We start from the raw sequence: 20,753 nt of genomic DNA, 5'->3' as shown, positions 1-20,753 counted from the left end.
GCTAAAATAAGAAAATGAAAATAGCCGAAGGATCAGTTCGTTGAAGCAGTGAATTCTTTAATTAAGAAGGTATAGCGTTACAGTTCAGTTAAAAATTGTTACAGACAACAATACTAAAATTTTATGAATTATAAGTAGACAACAATACTAAGAAATTTGCTAGTAGTTCTTCATAGAGTCTCTACTCAGTAAGAAAGAGAAGGACAAAAGAAAAGAAAAGTTTTTTATTGATATGAGAAAAGTACAGATACAAGTGAAAAGAGCAATATATAAAGAGAAGGAATGATAGAAACAACACATATGTTATCAGCCCCCCTCAAGCTGGGCGTAAATATTTTGGAGACCCAGCTTGGAGCGAAGAAGTTGAAAGGAAGGAGGTGGTAGTGGCTTAGTTAATATGTCGGCGATTTGCATAGTTGTGGATATGGGAAGAAGCTTGATTAGACCGGCGGTAACCTTTTCACGAACAATGTGGCAGTCAATGTCAATGTGTTTGGTACGTTCATGGAAAACTTGGTTGGAAGAAATTTGGATGGCGGATTGGTTATCACAATAGACGAGGGCGGGAGACGTGTAAGGAACGTGGAGATCCTGAAGCAGATATGTGAGCCACTGTATTTCACAGACCGTGCTGGCTAATGAACGATATTCAGCTTCAGAAGAACTACGGGAGACGGTCGGTTGTTTCTTTGAGCGCCGTGAGATGAGAGAGTTGCCAAGGTAGACAGTGAAACCAGTGACCGAACGGCGAGTGTCAGGACATGTTGCCCAATCGGAGTCGCAAAAAGCTTTCAGTTGAATAGTAGAGGTGTTAGGTAGATGAACGCCAGCTCCAGGAGTGCCTTTGATATAACGTAGGATGCGTTGTGTCGCTTGTTGATGAGCAGTTGTAGGGGCAGACATGTACTGACTGAGGTGGTTGACGACAAAAGTGATATCCGGGCGAGTTGTCGTCAAATAAATGAGTTTTCCAATGAGACGACGATAGGAGGCAGCGACATCGTCGTCAAGAGACCGGACGGTATTTGTAGTAATGTGTTTGGGAACCATGGGAGTAGGGACAGGAGAGCTATCGAGAAGTCATTGAAGAAGTAGTGTTGATAGCGGCAGTAATGTGTTCATGCATTATTTGGCGTTCTTGTTGAAGAACAAGGGAAAAGATTTTTGAAATGGGAGGAATAGGATCAAGAAGAAGGATATGAGATTGTATGTTGCTATAGTGATCATTCAAACCCCGTAGGAGTTGCATGGCACGGTCTTCATTTTTACGTTGAGAAATGATAGCAGAAACAGTGCAAGAACACTTTGGCTTACAGATACAGACAGGGTCCGGGCGGAAGCTGTCGAGCTCATCCCAAATAACCCGGAGTTTTGTGAAGAAGTCAGTGACGGAGAGTTCGCCTTGGGATAAAGTGGAGGCTTCCATTTTGAGGGTGGAGATTCTGGCAAGATCGCCTTGGGCAAAACGGTGTTTCAGATCATTCCAAATGTCGATGGCAAGATCCATCCATATGATACTTTCACGAATGGACGGAGAGACCGAATGCAGAAGCCAAGAAACAACCATACTGTTGCAGCGGAACCAGGCTGGAAAAGAAGCATCAGTCTTGGAGGGCCGGACGGCTGATCCAAGAATGAATTCAACCTTGTCCTTAGCCGAGAGAGCCGTGATGAATGATCGGCTCCAGGAATGATAGTTGGTGGCATTTAGAACCGGTGAGACGAGGGATATGGCAGGGTTTTCATTGGGGTGGAGGTAAAGGTACGAAGGTGTGGGGTCTTGAGAAGCCATGAAAGGAAAAAGGAGAGAAAAAAAAAAGACAAGAACAAGAAAGAAAAGAAAGAAAAATCAATGTGGAGCAGCAGAAAGAACATCTGATACCATCATAGAGTCTCTACTCAGTAAGAAAGAGAAGGACAAAAGGAAAGAAAAGTTTTTTATTGATATGAGAAAAGTACAGATACAAGTGAAAAGAGCAGTATATAAAGAGAAGGAATGATAGAAACAACACATATGTTATCAGTTCTACAAGAAACTTTGGCGCTCTACATCAGAAACTTTTTCGAATAAAATTTGTGATTTTCCTATAATTTGAACACATTTTTTCGATTTCTCTACAATGTATAAGCATATTTTTTCAGATCTTTATGAATTATAATTCTAAATGAAAAACTTATCTCAATGATTGTCTTAACCTAATATTAATTATATGTTTAGTCAAAATTGTTTTAAACGACTAACTTTACGTGTTAAAATCAACACCACATCAATTTTGCATGAGACATTTTAAAAAAAATCAGTTATTACATTTCACTGGCCAAAACGCGTGGAAAAATAATAGATCTTAATATTAATTCTTAATCACAACTTAAGTCAATAATTACAGACTAGTTCACACAAAATGAGTATGTAAATGAACTTGTTTTTTTAAAATAAAAATAACACAATAAGGTAGTTTGAAGTAAAGAATAGCCTAAGTTTTGTTGAAATTAGTAGTTTAATAAGAAGGGTTGGCCAATTAGGAAGAGCGAATGTGAGGATATGATTAAAAACATAATAATAGGTATAAGCCTATTAGTGAGTGGTAATGTGGGATTTGATAAGCTGTCGGGTTCACATTTTTCTTGTTTTAGAACTTATCGGTGTAATCTGGAACTTCCAAATTTAATACAAAGACAATTTTATCCTTTATTATCAAAATCAGATCCACCTATTCTGGTCCCTACATCACGAGCCACAACCATCCAAAATTTCGAGATAAAATTCTCATGTTCACACATGCTCCATTTCAATAACTAAACAAAACTAGTCTTTTTCTTTTATGTGAATGCAAGTATTTTAATACGGTATCTATAAAAGATACTAAAACTTAGTACACATAATCCTTTTAGAAATATTTAATAAATAATTTTTAGAAATATGTATAATTCGACTCAAAAGTTATCTACATTTAATATTTATTTATGTTAATTTCAATTTAACTAATTCTAATTTAATTTACTTTTATTATTTACTTAAATTAATATTGTTTTTTTGAAAAAAATTCAGATTTATATTTAATTAACATTAGTTTGATTGCTATTAGTCGTATTTATTTAAATTAATATCAATCAATTGATATTAATATAATTTTTTTAATATTATTGATTCTTTAGAACTTAATTAATATTATTATGCATATAAATAGGGTAATTCTTTAGGTATCGTGTATTACTCTATTTTCATTTGAGGTTTGACGATATCTATTTCATGTACTTGTGTGTGAAAATTGTAAATGTGATTCTTTTATTAGAAAAGGCGTGTTTAAATAAAAAAACTCGTGTTTTCTCCTTTGTTATAGCATTTAAGATCATGATATCGCATTCAAGCATGGTACAACTTTTCCAATTGCTAATATCACGTAATTGCTTTCATTGATCAAACATAAAGATAGATCGTAATTAAGTAAAACAACTAATTAAGACATTGATACCATGTGTTACGTTTTTTCACACTTACACATCATAAATGGTTTATCATACGGTAGTTATATGAATTAAGAAAAAAAAACGAGAAAGGTAATTAATAATACATGAATAATAATTATATAAAGATATTTGAAGTCAAAATCGCACATTTTCAGGGAAGAGATTCAAAACTTGTGTAATTTAATCTTAGTCATTATTGTGTAAGTTATAATAATGATTAATATTTCTTTCTTGCACTACCATACAAATAATCTCCTTTGGGAAATTTTGAACTAGCGAATGTCTTTGATAACTCCTTATGAATGTTTTTGAGAATTGAAAATCAGAAAAAAAAAATCTATTTGCAAAAGACATTTTAATGAAGTTTGAATATTTTGAATAAAAAAAGTGAATACAAGAAAATTAAGTATGTATATTTATGAGATTTATAGATCTTATGAGGCTTGTAAAAATTGATCGTATCAATAAAATATTAATAAAAATAACAACTTATTATATATATATATATATATATATATATATATATATATATAATAATAATAATAATAATAATAATAATAATAATAATTAATGAAATAATAATAATAACATAATACCTTATCTAAATAATCCTAAATTAGGTAGATATATGATATAAAATAATTTCAAAACATAATAAAATTACCAAGATTTGATAATATATTTTGTTAATATAAAAAAAATTTCACCAACAAATATATTTTATTATATTATTTAACCATTTTAATAGTTTTTTTTTTCTTATTAATGAAAAATTAGAAATTAGAATTAACGGCAGGGTATAGTGTTACCACATAATAAATTATACATGCATGTGGTGTATATGTATACATTAATTTCTATATTAAAAAGCTATCTCTTAACGCGATATATTGTATTACTTGTTTACATTAGTAAAGAGTAAAAGGATAAAAAAAATTATAATTATAGTACGGTAACATGTTGAGTTTGTTAAGGTAAGGTTATTTTACTGAACAACTCCTTGTTTTTATTATAATAACTTAGGTAGATCAGAAATAAAATTCTAATTCCAAATTGAAGAAACTATGCGTAAGTTTCTTTCTACTTAATAATGGGTATTAACGAATTAGTTTAAAACATGATAATAGCTATAAGCCTATTGGCCAGTGGTAATGTGAGGATTTGGTTGGCTGTCGGAAAACACCTCTCTGGAAGTTCCAAACTTCAAACAAAAATACAATTTCATTCTTCACATGCACACCAGAATAAATTGGAAAGTTATAATTTGAAAAGGTTGGCAAAAGTATGAAAATGGTGTAAGTTTTTCAAAATTATAGAAATAACTAAAATAGACAAGTTGCCCTAGTTTATTATGACACTGTAAAGAACTTCTATTAAGATGTACGATTTTAAGAAAGAGTATTTAAGTTAAAGTTATGTAAAAGTAATACAATTTTAGTTTAGTTTTAGTAAAAGTTGTGTTATATTAACACGACTTCAATTTAAAAATACTCTGAACTAAGAAGTGTTATTAATACAATTTTAATTTTAAAAATGTTTTACAGTAAATCGTGTCATATTGGTATAATATTTTCATAATTTAATTGTGTCATTTTAATATCTTGCAAAAAAAGTTAATTATTATACATGCATATATAAATAAGTCATAAAATTTATCGATTTAATTAACATATTTCGAGATTTAAAAAGTAAACAGAGTTATTAAAATATCAACTTTTTTTTTACTTCATAATCGTAAAGAACATCTAATAATAAAATTCTGTAAGTGTTTAAAAACGGTTATTATAGACTCTGACTATTCACAGTGTGAATTAAGTGAACTAATTAGAGGCTCATGTTTGAGAAGAGTTTCCAGAGAATTTTTGGTGAATTTACAGCCACAATTAGTGCGTTAATGTTCAGAATGGGACCCGCCATTCGACGTGCAAAAGTTAGCGATTGAATAATTCTGGGGATTGTAACGGTTTTACGGTGTGAGGAATCAAATGACCAAAGGATCCACTAATTAATCATGGCACTCCCTACATGACAAGTCACAACCATCCAAAACCTAATTTTAAGCCTTTCCTCTGCCAGCTAAAAATATTCTCAACTTCACACATCATCATATACATAATTATTCTTAATTTTAGTTGCCAAAATAAAAATAGGGATCATCAACTAAGCTTATTCTGATTCAAAAATCACTCCAATTATATTTGCAATACAATATCTACGATTCACTTATTTTTAACCCATAGAGAATCTTTACAGGTAATCCATACATATCTATTTCTTTCGTCGCTAACAAAAAAACTATCAGCACTTGGATCAATTTTGTAAATATATTTAATTTTAGGTTTTATGCGTTACCCATATGGTATATAAAACAGACGAACTACTTGCTAATTTTTTTAATGAAGTATGATGATACGATCCTTGGCACTTGAGCACCCCAAGAGCACTATATAAAGCAACCATCCATTCCAAATTACTTCCATCATCACAAGCAGTCTTCTCCTAAGCATTAGCATTTGGTAGTGATTAGGAAGATAAAGACAAAGCAGTGAGATCAGTTTAAGATGGCTTCCAAAGCTTGTTCCTCCCTTGCCATTTTCCTCACACTCAACCTCATTTTCTTCTCACTTGTCTCTGCATGCGGTAGTTACTCATGCCCTGGTCCAAGCCCAAAGCCAAAGCCAAAGCCAACACCCAGCCCCAGCCCTAGTGGCTCCTGCCCCCGTGACGCACTCAAACTAGGTGTATGCGCCAATGTGCTCAACGGCTTGGTTAACGCCACCTTGGGTCAACCACCGGTTACCCCTTGCTGCTCCCTTCTCGATGGCCTCGTTGATCTTGAGGCTGCAGTCTGCCTCTGCACTGCTCTCAAAGCGAACATTTTGGGCATCAACCTCAACCTTCCCATCTCACTCTCCTTGCTTCTCAATGTTTGCTCCAAAACTGTCCCACGTGATTTCCAGTGTGCTTAATCACAACATATATCATATCGTCTTCATCTACTTTTCTACGTCTGGATTTTCTTTTTCTTCTGTCAAATTTCATCAACCTGTGTGTTTTCTAATTGATTGTACGTGCATGAGGGTTAACTTCTCCCCCCTCCTTATTCCTTTTAGTTCCATGGTTAGTGTGTTGTTGCAATAAGTATAAAGTTCCTGATGCTATCATTTCTGTAAATCGTAGCCTGGGAACCAAACATGATGAATATGGTGTTTTTGAGACATGATTATTTTACAATAATCCTTCTTAATTTGTTTCTACCTTTTCCTTTTTCTCCTTTCTTAGTTAAATCCCTTGGCCTTTTCATTGAACTTAAGCTTCCCGCAACAACATAAAAACAAGTTCAGTAAAAAGAATTAACGGAAAGCAAACAGTACACACTCCTTGTTAATATGTTACATATAATGGCCATAATATGGATATATCAAGATGACATAATCAAGGATCGGTTGAAGATGCTGAACATAAGAGACTCTATTTGGGCCACAATTTCTATTTGCATTACCGTAAAATAAATTATCGCATGTCTGAAACCATTGCGCAACTTGTATGTCGTTTTCCCCCCCTTGGACTTACATGTAAGGAATCCGAACACAAAACTACATATTCGGCACAAAAACAAGACAAATAAATAAACTACTTCGTTACTTTACTAAATTATTGTTAAAAATAGATCGGATGGGAGATCCAACATATGTAACTACGACCTGAATAACTGTCTTGTGATCATTTGAGTTTCATTGATAGTGATATTGACACTTAAAAATATTGTACACAATTACCGTTGTTTCACTTTTTTTTTCTTTCTTTTTTACAAATACTTGTATCTCGAAAATACTAGACAAAATCAAAAAACTTGTTCAAGAAATATTTCCTTATAATTTACCCTTCACATGTTAATTACCGGGCTATTTTTAAGTATATAAAAGGTATAATTGTTCCGACTATATCAACCGTACAATTTTTTTAACTTCACCACAACATTTCTGAAAATGCATTATCAATATATATTATGCAGTAGCAATGATTTAGTATTTATTTAAGCCTGTGCGTTTTATATTTGTTTCAGAGGAATAACAATTAAGGTCGAACACCCAGCTTGGCCTTAGACTAGTGAATTACTTCATCCTCCTTTGTTGACCAAAACACTAGGGTCATTAAACACCATTATTACATGCCATAAATCTAACTAATTAGGTTGTCCTTAGTATTTATCCAGTAACTTCAAAATTAGACTCCATGTGCAAATGACACTCACACATCTCATACGAGACTCATCAGATGAGAGACGAGACAATAAGTTCATGATAAAAAGAAGTTATGAAAAAAATTGTCAGACACCTTTTATAAATCTTTAAACATGACAATTTCTGTCTAGAATGAATAATTCATACATATTAGTTACCATTATATTTTATAGTTAAATTATTTTGATTACATCATGTTGCAGATTAATTAAAGCTGGTCATGGATGCGTTCTTGTTTGGGAAATACTGTACATTACTTTCACCAAGTCTATGCCAACTAGCTTTTCAATTATGGGAGCACTATTTGTCCCGTGACATGCAACGTGGATAAACTAGAAAAAGGAAAAAAATACGCTCTCACTCAAGAAAAAAATGTCGGAGTGGATTTCCTTTTCCCTTTCCTGTCGCACTTCATACAAACCTAATCATTTCATGCTACGGAAATCTCATTCCCAATATTCGATCAATACAACCACAAAGAATTTATCAGACAAATCACGTCAAAAATCAAAGTTCCTTATAAATATTTTATTGTCTTATAAATATAAATGAAAAGTCAATAATTATATAGGATGTTCGAGTCAAGAGCAGGAAAGCATTCAATATTTATCTTTCTTCGGCTTTGAATCTTCTATTTATCTAGTATTTTTTAGGTTGTAATTAAGTTTTTGTTAATCAAGAGTTATCAATTCTATTTTTTTATTGGAAAAAAAGTATATATCTATAAAATATACAAAACAAGAAAATAAATGAAAGTTTTTGCCACGGCAAAAATACAAAATTTCAAAACATAAGTAATATTTTTTTTCTCCTCGTACACTATCTTTCTCTATTTTCTTTCTTCCACTCCCACTTTGTCTTTCTCACATAGTAAATCCTATGTTTCGTCTTCCTCTTTATCATACCCTATAACTATACTGCCTTTCTCACTCGCCAACCACTTCGTGCCTCTGTCACTCCAAAACCCTACTACACACCATTTCAAGGTTTGTCGGAATTTAAAATGGTGTTACAATGTTGTAAAATATTTGTTCTTTAAAAACGTATTATACTATTTTATACTCTCTAAAATTAAAATTTTCAAGCTCTCTATTCAGCTTATTGTCATGTCTTGCCAAACCAATGCATTACGTTTAGTATTGGAGTTGTTGGACTCTAGCATTCACAAAATATGGCAAGATCCGAACCTTTGGAAAGAGAATGGCTAAAATTTGAATCTTAAATCCTTTCTCATTTCAAGAACTTTTATCCTGTATTAGAGTTTGTGATGCTCGTTTATAAGACTTAAATTGTATCTTCTTTGGGCAAAATACAAGTCTGTTACGAGTTGTTACTCTTTATGATATTCTTTTTGCGACTTAAAGTTCATCTATTTTGGATAAAGTATTCAACTTTAAGCTTGTTAACACAGTATTTTCTTTTTATCGCGTGAAAGTTGGCATTATCATGATTCGAGTTTCAAAACATTTTTAACTTTGTTTATGTTTATGTTGTTCTTATCAAGACTCTTTTAACATAATAAACTAGAACTGTTAAAAAATCAATCATGTGGTCTGATCAACTGAGTTAATTATTTAGTAAGTCAATTCAATTCGTCTTATTTTTATTTGTGAACTCAAAAAGTTTGAGTCTATTCGACTTACTATAGGTTAATGGTAGGTTAAACGAATTGGTTCATTCAATTAAAAACAATCACAACTTTTTTTAATATTTAACCAAAATCCAAAAGTGTAAAAAATCTATGTTTTTTTTTTCTTATTTTAGACAATAAATAAATCACTCATCTTAAAAAACTAAATCATAATTTTAGATAAAATATAAATAATCGAAAAAATCAATCAACATATTTATTTTAAAGCTTAAACTTCAATACAATCCAAATATAAAGCTAAAGAGTAAATAAAGTGTCATAGGCATAGTCACTCTCTCTCCCAAAATTTATTAAAAAAATATTGCTTATGTTTTGAGTTGGATTTTTAAAGTGAGGTAGACCTTTTTTATCTGGTGAGTGAACCTGACTCAACGCACGTTCAACCATAGATTCTTAGTATATTGAGTTTATTTTTGGTTTGTATTGAAATTTGTAAAGTTTTTTTAAGTCAATTTGATTCAAATTTGTAATAAATCGAGTTGACTCACGAATTTTAATCTTTTTTTTACTGTTCTTAAAAAAACTAACTTATTAAAGTTTTTACTATTTATTGATACCACTTAAATTGTCTTTTATCAATAAAAAAAAAGTCATATTGTTTCTTATATTTTTTAAGCTTAAAGTTATTTTATTTTGGGCAAAATATTGAAGTTTAAATATATTAACATAAAATATCTTTTTTCAGCTTTGTTAAGTACTTTTTTCTTTTATAGAATTTGTTAACTAAGTTTTCAAATAAATCAAATGATTTTGTATCTTAAATAGTCACTTCACTTAAGAAGAGTGCACAATTAATTTCCAACCAATAGAGATTGATCTACCCTTCAAAACATTAAAAAACGTTAAAATTGATAAATGAGTAACAATGTGTAATGTGACAAAATAATTGTATTTTATAATATGTAATAACAATGATTGATGTATTGTCTAATATGTAAGGACAGTGATTTATCATCACTTAAATGTTATTTAAAGAATTAAGGAAATAATAGTGCCACAATTGGCATCGTAGAAATATTCTACTTAACAAGTTTTATTAGACTAAAACATTGTTCTGGATGTGTATTCTATATAATAGTTTTCTTTTTAGTTTAAAATGTATATTTTGAAAATGGTCAAATCTTCATTGTAAAACATTCACGTAATGATGGTTTTTCTATTATTCACATTGGAGAGTTATTCTACATAATATATGGTGATCAAACTCAAAATAGATAGTGCAACTAAATTTGTAAATTACTGTATTTTATTTATTATCTCTAAACATTTAAGGCATTATGTATTGTGTTTGAATGTTGATTATTATTATAGATAATAATTTTTGATGTATTACTCAAAATGTGTTGTAAACATTTAAACTGTATATATTTTTATAATAACTCATTTGTTTTTAAATAAATTAAAATGATTGACTTTTTATACATTTTAAAGAAGGTTAATTATATTTTTTGTCACCGAACTCTCAAATGATTTTGATTTTTCGTGAAGGAGCATTAGTTGTTTGAGAATGTCCCAAATGCAGGACGTCTTCAAAATCAGTAGCCAAAGTTTGTGGATGTGGAGAAACATTGTTTTGTTATTCAATTATTGTATAAAATAAAATACTAATGAAATCTTAATTATATTTTCATAAATGGAAATGTTAGTCTATATACACAATATAATATAACACTAGAACGTTCTAAATCGTATCGTATATAAACCAACAAAGTGTTTATATTATAAATGTGATAATATAAGAATTAAACCTCAAAAGTAAACAAATAACCATCTTACACTCATTATCACTTGAAATAATCACCAGCTTAATTAGGGGATGCATCATAAGTGTATATTATCAGCTTAATATATAATTAAAGGAATCAATTATGATTAATTCTTTCAATTATTATGTTCAGTTGGTCATACCTAAAAGTAGCAATTCTTATAAGCCTTAATAATGAATTTCATGTGTCCTTCATTAGGATTTGTCGAACTTTATTTGTAAAAGTGTAATTTATAAGATTGTGATTTTCATGTATCCCACTGGATCTAGAATCCATGTAACTAGTTCTAAATTAATATTAACACACCATACAAGCAAGTAAATAATCTAACAATGTCCACCTTATAGTGTTGAAGAAATTTAAGAAACTATAGTGTATTATTTCTCTCTCGTGAACATTTACAACAATATTATTTTTAGAAGAAATTGATTAGGTAGTATTACTTTTTTAGATTTTAATTCTCACTTAAATATCAATAACTCGATTATGTGATTGGTGATATTAATTTTTTATCCCAAAAAATTTGGATAGTTTTGTTGATGGTTTCCAAATTTTAAAATTATATTTTTAATATATTAAAAAAATTGAATTTACATCAAAAACTAAATTTGAAGGACTAGAATTTATTTAAAGACTGACATAATTAAACATTTCAATAAGATTTTAAAAACTACAAAAGAGCCTTCTTAGAAAAAGAATTGTGAACATATATCTTAGCAATCTCATCTGAAAAAATATAAAATTAATAAAAAAGTACAGAGAAAAAAGAAAAACTCTTTAAAACATATACACAGGTGATGAACTCTCCCAATGTTGGTGCGTGTGCGTCCACGTGATCTGAGAGACCACAGACGGAGAAAACAGACAGAGCATGAATAAGTGAATAAGACATTAAACGGATTTTGTAGCAAAGAAGTTAACTCGAAGCCCTTAACTCAAAACAGGAAAATTTAAAAGTTACGCGCACCGTAATTAAAGCTAAACACATAGAAATACGAGTTATAACATAAACCCTGAAACCCTAATAGAAAGGAAAGGGACATACATATTAATCTAGTAGTACTAAGCAGTAACAAACTAGAACTGGCCATGATGATATCAAGCATGGAATGCTATGAAGTAGTGCATGCATACATGCAGTGGTTCAGTACAAAGGTGGACAAACAAAACCAGGAGGAGGAGTCTTCCCACAAGTGATCAAAACTTGAAGTGCAAGAGGTAGGAAGATATTCAGGTTCAGAAGCTTAGCCCGAATAACGGTGCAAAGACAAATTGCAGCTTCAAGGTCAAGCAACCCTTGTATTACGGGACAGCACACGTTCTCCGCTGGGTTCCCTATTCCCACGTGCACCAATCCCCCGAGCACGTCCAAGCAAAGTCCCAATTTAAGGGCATCAATTGGGCATGTCCGATGCGGCGGCGAGTACGGCGGTGAGCTTGGTGGAGGGTAAATCACAACCGGCGGGGGCACCACAGGAGGGTTGATTATGATCGGTGGGAGAGGAGGGGATACTTTTGGCGTGCCTCCGCCGTGATGCGGTGGGTGCTTGGGGTGACGTGGCGGAGTGCAATGACCACATGCATATATTGGTGGCAAAAAGTTTAACATTATTACTTTGATGATGAAGAACATGGCTTTAGCCTTTGATTTTGGAGACATGATAGCTCTGGGTTCTAAATTCTTCTTATTGCTGTTCTATGTATTGGGTTTGATATTCCGAGAAGCGTAAGTGTATATATATGGAGTCTGTGATATAAGTATATGCTTTAGCTGAAAATAAAATTGAACCTTGTGCTGATGAGTATTACACGCGGCAGCATGTACATAGAACATCGATCCACGAAGGCTTCTTCTAAGTGACAGATAGAGAGAGGTAATTGAAGTTTTTGGAGTTTTGTTTGGAGGGTTTTCGAATTTCGAGAGTGACTCCGTGACTTGTTCAGTACGATCCGTGAACTGTTCAGAGTGCTGAAATCTGTGTGCAGTGTCGCAGATTTCCATTGTATTTTCACATAATTTGTTTTGCAATATTCGGCCTCTCTGATTCATATGACAGAGCTCTGAATATGTGACAGCGAGAGGTAGAGAAAATAAATGAATCACTAGAATGAGTAACACTAATCATCATAATGTGAGATGTTTATTTTACATACATAATTCAGTCAAACTTCTTCCTTAATAAATACAACAAAAGTATCATAGCCCATTACAAAGTGAAAGTTTTGGACGATGGAGCAAAGCATTCAAACAAGAACAAGGTGGATCCATTTAGCCGAATGCTGTTAGTGTCAAAACTCGCAAGTGATAAATTATTATTCAACACAGTCCACAATTAACTTTCTTCATTTTAACATAATTATTTTTCAATTATTAATTATTAAATTGTATATTATTTTTATCATTAATAACTAATATATAAATAAAAAAATGGAACATTAAGGGTGTCGTAACATGTGCAGAGAAATTTCAATAGATACATGCTAATTTTGAATACCAGATTTCTAGAAAAAAATATCACACAAATAAATCGTTAAAAAAAATCTATTTATACTTAGATTTCATTTCGGAGTTTAGTCTATTCCAATCATTACAAAGAAACCTATTTATATATTAGGTAGATTTGACATTCTATAAGTAGTATAAGAGTAACTTTGCATCACAACAATCTCAGCTCAAAATTACTCTCCTAGAGCATAATTTTATTTAAATATATACAAAACATAGTTTCTTTTCAGTATTACTTGTTTATGATAATTTTAAAATACAATCACTCCCTTTGCAAGAAAAAGCTCTTCATTTACAAGGAAATTGTCTAAAAACCTTGATAGCGTAAAAGCTGATAACATAGTTGTTGGCAGCAATATAATAGATTAAACTCCTATTTTTAATTCACCTTTAAACTATTTCAAAACATATTTAATACATGATTTTGGACATAAATACTAATAAAAAAATATATTTTCTATTTTGTTTATCGTGATGTCCAAACTTTTTAATGTGTTATCTCATCATCTCTTTGTTTTTAAATATAATCGAATTCTTATGATTTTATATACTTCCTTCGTAGTTACCTTTTATATATATATATATATATATATATATATATATATATATATATATATATATATATATATATATATATATATATATATATATAATATGATGTGATGCTAATAATGTATAATGTATAATATATGTATATAAAATGATATGATGCTAACAATGTATAATAGAATAACGTATTATTATAAGGAAAAAAAAGTTTAATCAATTTTGTTTCGAGATGTATGTACCGAGCTTTTGTGGTCGGTTTCCAATGTCAAATTGTGAATTTCTAGAATGTTTGTTTCATTCGGGTGTTTGTGTCGCGTTCTATGGTCGAATGGATGGTGGATTGAGTCTAGTAAGATAATACATGTAGAAGATACTTCGATACAAAAGTTAATAGATGATCGATTGATACATTATTTAATGTATGTGTTTTAAAATCATAACTTCGAGGTTTATTTATTGTGGTTGTGGATTTTTACTTTTTTGTCAGCATAATCATAACTTGATTATATATTAATCAACATTAACATGTTGATTCATGATTATCATTATGTTAATCAAATCATTCTATAACTAGTTGGTCATATTGTTCGATCAAAGTAATAAATCATACTTATGTCCAAGAGGTTGGTCGAAGGATAAACAACCAAAAGTGTTCGATCATGAATGGTCAGTCAAAAGTGTTTGACCAACAATAAATGTTCTCGGTTATGGGTATTTGATCAAGTATATAGTCGATCCAGAATAATCAGTCAAATATAGTAAGTTATGAGTTCTCAGTCAAAGATATAATTTTTTTTAAAATTAAATTGTTTGGTTGATGAGTCATTTGTTGAAAATCTAACATTGACTAAAGATAAAACCAATTTATAATATATATATATATATATATATATATATATATATATATATATATATATATATAAATAAGTGTGTACAAACATCACTTTATAAATTAATTTTGTGAGATTGCGTTAAATTTAAAGTCCATTTCTTATTACTAATACGATGAATTTGTGTGTGTTGATGTTTAAGGATCTATTAACCTAAAAAAGATGCTAAACTACAAACTATTGCAGCAAGAGGGAGGAAACCTGGAGAAGTATGGATGATCAAATGCTGTTGGTAAATTTGGGAGTTGTAATTTTAATGCTTTTGGAGAGCACTTGCAGGTTTTTTGGTTGGTTTTACTCTAAATTAGATAGGTATATGATAGAGCGACAGTGATACAAGAAGTGTACAATTGAATGAGATACAAATAATAGAAAGACAAATAGTATATAATGGTATACGTAAAATCCTAGTCTTTACCATCCCTGTCTTGTAGTCCTTGGCGCGTTGGCGGTTGTGCATGACTTACTGCAAAAGGTTGGGCCACATCTCATTAATTCTGGCTTCGTTAATATAACAATGATCCAAATGAAGAGAAGACATAGAAGGAAGTCAATGACACGCGGATTGTAGCTGCTGATGCAAGTTCAGAGTCACGACACCTACCGTCCTGTTCCTCGTAACTTCTTTATGGATCACTACTATACCAATTTCCTACTATGATTTCTTTTTCTTATTTACCGCATCATCATTTTACCGTGTAATAAATTAGGAGCACGCAATTTAAGACTACTCATTACGTATAAAGAAGTTGGTCAACTTTGCATATGTGTTATAGTATTATTTTAAGTTTTAGAGAAAGGAGAGTCACAATTTGGGAAAAGTAATTATTTCAAAAATTATCATATATGTCAATTATTAAATTTGTATATTTTGACAGGTTGCTTATAATCAATTAAATGAATTAGTATATATAAATACATATATAACAAAAAAACGTTATACAAATTTTTTTATATAGATATTTTAAATTAGAAAAACCGTGTATACATGTAAGAACCATTATATATAGTGAAAATATTATAATTTTTTTATTAAAAATAAAATTGATATTTTTTATACGTTGGTTATATATATATATTAAATGGTAAAATTTAAATATTATTTGTTGAAATTAGATACATAATTTTTTTTAACTTAACCAAAATTTAAAGAATAGTACGTGGGCCTAATTTTTATATTGTCAGTTTTTTTAGTGTGTGTTAATAACTTTAGTTATAGTTGCATCAATTATATTTGTTTGAATATAATTTATATTATTAAAAAATTATAGCTTTTAAAAAAATTATTAAGTGTGATTAATTAATTAATTATATTATGTGATTGATTAATAATATTTTTTATTGTGTACTATCAATTTTTAAAATTAATATTACATGTTAGCATTTATTATGAACAAATCATAAATATGAATTTTATGAGATAATTTATAAAAGTACGACAACTTGTTATTACGTATAGAAAAAATTGTATTCTCAATAAATATATTATTTTTTTAATAGTATTAGTTTAAAATTAAATGAAAAATATTTTTTTGAAAAAAATTACACATAATTACATTTTTTTAACTGGATTTTTTTATTTATAATGGTATAAAAATTAGACTTATGTTCTATTTAAATATAACTTATTCTTTCATTCTTTCAAGTAAATAAATGTATGAAAATCAAACTTAGAAAATTGGTTTCAATAATTATCAAGGTGTACTAAGTGAATTTGGATTCGTACTATAAGGACACACCAGAAAAATCCATGATAAATTAATATTTTTCCTAATATGATTAAGAACTTTGATTCAAACTCGTAATACTGTATATAAAGTTTTTAAACCATAACAACTTATTTCTTCTATGACTAACAGTGGTATGTGTACTAAGATTGGGAGAGGTGAGGAAAATTAATTATAGAAAGATAGTTTATATTATTTTATTAATTTTAATCATAACTATAAATTTTATTATGCGTTATATACATTATAGAAAGATAGTTTATAGAAAGATACATTTTATTGCTGATAATAAAAAAAAGAAAAAACTATACATTTTATTTATATGATTAATTAAACTTCATTCTTCATTCATATTTTAGTCTTTCACTTAACAAAGTGGTGGGATTAAGGATTTATTCAAACCTTAACCTAGAAGAATATAGTTCAGTGTTATATATTCACCATGTCTTGCTCGCTTATGAAACATTGTACATATTTCAAGGTCAAGCCAGTGGCAAATGACAATTTCAGGAAGAAAATTCCAAAACCAACAAACAAATAATAATTGAGCTTCCACACACAGTGTCGACCACGTTCAATCACCTATACATATCACATTTACTTCTGCCTTTCTCTATTTTTCTACTTTAAAGCACTTATTCAGCTAACAATTCACAATTTTTTTTCTCCCAAAAAAAAGTTATAAATCTATATTCAAAAAATAAGGAATGACAATTCCAAGTTGGACACATCTTGTGCTGTAACCTTTTCCCTCTTCATCATAACCTCATTTATCTTTTGCTTCTCTACAAAAAGTCACAAAAATATTCTACTTCTGTTTAGCTTCAATCAAAGCGAAAAAGCTTTTCTTTCTTTTCTAACTACAGTACTCTTGGTATCTCTTTCTTTCTGTGCGGACGATTATTGAAAACCTTCCATTTCAATCTTCCCAAGGATTTAATATGTAGAAGAGAAATATCTATTAAAACTTAATTTTACAACCGATCCACAAATATGTAATTTCATAAAGTAGCTTGAATGCTTAGGAGTAGAATAAAAGAGTGACAGAGGAAACAATGCATCATATGAGCTGCAAATATAAAAATTTATTCGTAGAAATTTCACATAAAATACAAAAGGATTTCCCAGGAAGTGTTTCAATTTTCAACCACGACAATGATAATAATAGCCAAAACCAGTAGTACGAACGAAATGTTCGCTGAGTAAATGGAAAGCACCAGGGAGAACTCTAAGTGCACAGAATAGTGATGAATAAGGAATATAGGAAAATAGAGAAGCTTAGGAGATGGTGATTATTAAGTGTGTGAAAGTGGTTATGAGAAGTGCTTGTTTAATTGCAGAGGAAATCCTTAGGAGTTTTCTTTCCACAGTAATTGAGAAGCAAGTTCAACTTGACGGGGACATTGAGGTTGATGCCCAAGACGTTAGCTTTGAGAGCAGTGCAAAGGCAGACGGCAGCTTCAAGATCAGCAAGGCCCTGGATGAGTTTGCAGCATGGGGTCTTTGGTGGCTTCCCAAGCTGCACGCCGATCAAACCCAACACATCAGCACACACACCGAACTTAAGGGTGTCTTCTGGGCAAGTCCCATACTTTGTGGGAGGTGGCTTTGGCACAGGCGTGTGTGGTGGCTTTTTGGGAGCTTTTGGGGGTGGGTTGCATGGCACGTATGTGGAGCTAACCACACTGAAAAACAAGATGTTCAGACACAAGAGAAGAGCACCCTTCGAAGCCATTTCACTCTGTCGTTATAACGTCCTCACTCTTACAACACTCTTACACTCTTGCTTTGCTTTGTTGTGTGAGATTGGAGAGGAATGGGTGCGGCTTTTATAGGCTGAGATTGGAGACTGTCTTTCAATTTTACGGTTTAAAATAAGGGTGTTGCTCCCTTCACCACCACACCTTTCTCCCTCCACCTCCCCTTTACTATTTTGTCCCTAACTAAAATTTTATTTTTAGGGTTATTTTTTAATTTTACCCATTCACAACCTATTCCACTAATAATCTATTTTAGTTCTCCGTACATGAATAAAATACTTTTCTTTTATTTTAACATTATATTTCTTCATCTCTTTCTTTTGTCGTTGTGAGATACTACAAATTGCGTATCAAACAGTCTCTCTCGTGGTACAGTGTCGCTCTCATGGTGCGTATCAAGCAGTGCGTGTGTTGCTTTCTCAAGGTGCGTATTCGAATAAACCTTCAAATAAAACCCTAAAATAAAAAACGTAACCTTTAAACGGAGGTGACATCCTTCCACGGATGTCAAAATCCTTCAACGAATGTCAAAATCCTTCAACGGATGTCAAAATCCGTTTAAGGTAAAACGGATGTCGACATCCGTTTTTTCCTTAAACGGATGTTGACATCCGTTTTTTCCTTAAACGGATGTTGACATCCGTTTAAGGATGTCAAAAGTTACATTTGTAATTTTAGGGTTTGTTTTATTAGTTTATTCTTTATTTTTGAAATATTTTAATAATTTAATTTAAATGTTTTGATTTATTATTTTTGAATATATTTTTAATATATTTTAATAATGTAAGGAGAATTAGGTTTGAAATAAATTAAAATAATAAAAGTAAAAAATTTTAATTTAAGGATATAATTGGAATTAAAAAAAATTGGGAAGGTGGAGGGAGAAAGGTGTGGAGGTGGAGGGAGCAACACCCTTAAAATAATTAGGTTTACTTGGAGGCCCATGTGAGTGAACCCATGGGAGGAAATTGGACACACTGGCATCGGGTCATATCATTGAATGAGGAATAAAATTAATAATATTAACTATGGAAGCTCGTGTCATGTGCATATGCTATGTGGTTAGTTCTGAAGTAAAATCATTTCACGCATACGTTAAGTCGTATGAAATATTTAAGGTTGAGACACAGTTAAAAACTAATGCGCTTTTTTATTAACTAAAATTAATTTTAACACAAATATTCAAAAATAAAAATTTAGAAGATGTAGTGTGAAAATTTTCATGGTAAAATTTTTACTAAAGATTCAAGATTTTCTAATGTTACAGAGCGCAGGTTAATTCTTTTTATCGATAAAACTTATTTGTTAGTTTGTTTAAAAATATATGGGTAACATATTTGTTAATGAGTTTTATTGATATATTAGAAAATATGTCGGTAATTACTTATCGTTAAATATATGTTGGATGAATTTATTGAAAAATCAGAAAATTGTTAATAATTAATGATGACTTAAATTTATTGTTAAATATATTTTTGTAATTATCGATAGTTTTTTTGTTGGTAAATATTGAATTATGATTTTCTTCCTCCTTTCTTTCTTCTTCTTCTTCTTTTTTCTTCTTTCTCTCCTCCTCCTCTCTTCCTCCATAGTTTGTCATTATTCCCTTCATAGTTGTATTCATCACCTATGGTTCCTTATCTTCTTTTTCCTCTTTTTTTCTTGTTGTGTTGTTTTTCCTCCTTTTTCATTGTTAGTATGAGTCATTGCAACCATGGGTTTTATTATCTTTCCATCATCTTCCTCCTTATTGTTTTTCTCTTTCTTTTTCTTTTCCTTTTCCTTCTTCTCACTAATTTCCACTTAATTTATAATACATATTTTATTAAATTCAACCAGAATATTGACTCTTATTTTATCAACAAATACAATGATGAAATTATCAATGAATTTTCAAAATTTCAATTACCAACGAATGTACTAACGAATTTTCAAAAATTCAATTAACGACTAATTTATTAAGAAATTTGGAAAAACAAAATCATTAACTAAGAATTTTACCACAACATGGTCAAAGTTAAGTCAAAGTTAAAGTGAGAAATTTAGCACTAATTTTCCAACAAGATTTATGGATGGAAATATTCTTCAATAACAAAAACATTTGCACTATTAATATATTTTATTGATGGATTTTAGAAAGATGATATGATATATGCATTGGTACAATATAACTTTTATAACTAACTAAAACA

General features: G+C 30.4%; 3 protein-coding genes and 1 pseudogene across 3 annotated transcripts; 1 reads left to right on the top strand and 3 right to left on the bottom strand.

Annotated features, from left to right (window-relative positions):
- Positions 1 to 1,069: 1,069 nt before the first annotated feature.
- On the bottom strand, positions 1,070 to 1,792 carry LOC148206851 (uncharacterized). The gene has a single exon (XM_088108973.1). It carries the CDS (start codon positions 1,790 to 1,792, stop codon positions 1,070 to 1,072), a length of 723 nt encoding a protein of 240 aa, XP_087965099.1.
- Positions 1,793 to 5,933: 4,141 nt separating this feature from the next.
- LOC148206850 (putative lipid-binding protein AIR1) lies at positions 5,934 to 6,725 on the top strand. The gene has a single exon (XM_088104842.1). It carries the CDS (start codon positions 6,030 to 6,032, stop codon positions 6,435 to 6,437), a length of 408 nt encoding a protein of 135 aa, XP_087960968.1. The 5' UTR covers positions 5,934 to 6,029; the 3' UTR covers positions 6,438 to 6,725.
- Positions 6,726 to 12,101: 5,376 nt separating this feature from the next.
- On the bottom strand, positions 12,102 to 12,857 carry LOC148206849 (cortical cell-delineating protein-like). The gene has a single exon (XM_088104841.1). It carries the CDS (start codon positions 12,787 to 12,789, stop codon positions 12,274 to 12,276), a length of 516 nt encoding a protein of 171 aa, XP_087960967.1. The 5' UTR covers positions 12,790 to 12,857; the 3' UTR covers positions 12,102 to 12,273.
- A 5,009-nt stretch (positions 12,858 to 17,866) lies between these two features.
- LOC148206848 (putative lipid-binding protein AIR1 pseudogene) lies at positions 17,867 to 18,621 on the bottom strand (annotated as a pseudogene).
- Positions 18,622 to 20,753: the final 2,132 nt, after the last annotated feature.

This window comes from Vigna umbellata, chromosome 1, assembly GCF_029865625.1.
Source record: "Vigna umbellata cultivar VRB3 chromosome 1, Vumbellata_1.0, whole genome shotgun sequence".
Taxonomy (NCBI): Eukaryota; Viridiplantae; Streptophyta; class Magnoliopsida; order Fabales; family Fabaceae; genus Vigna; species Vigna umbellata.
Note: the sequence above shows the minus strand (reverse complement) of the source record. Positions and strands in the feature narration are given on the sequence as shown.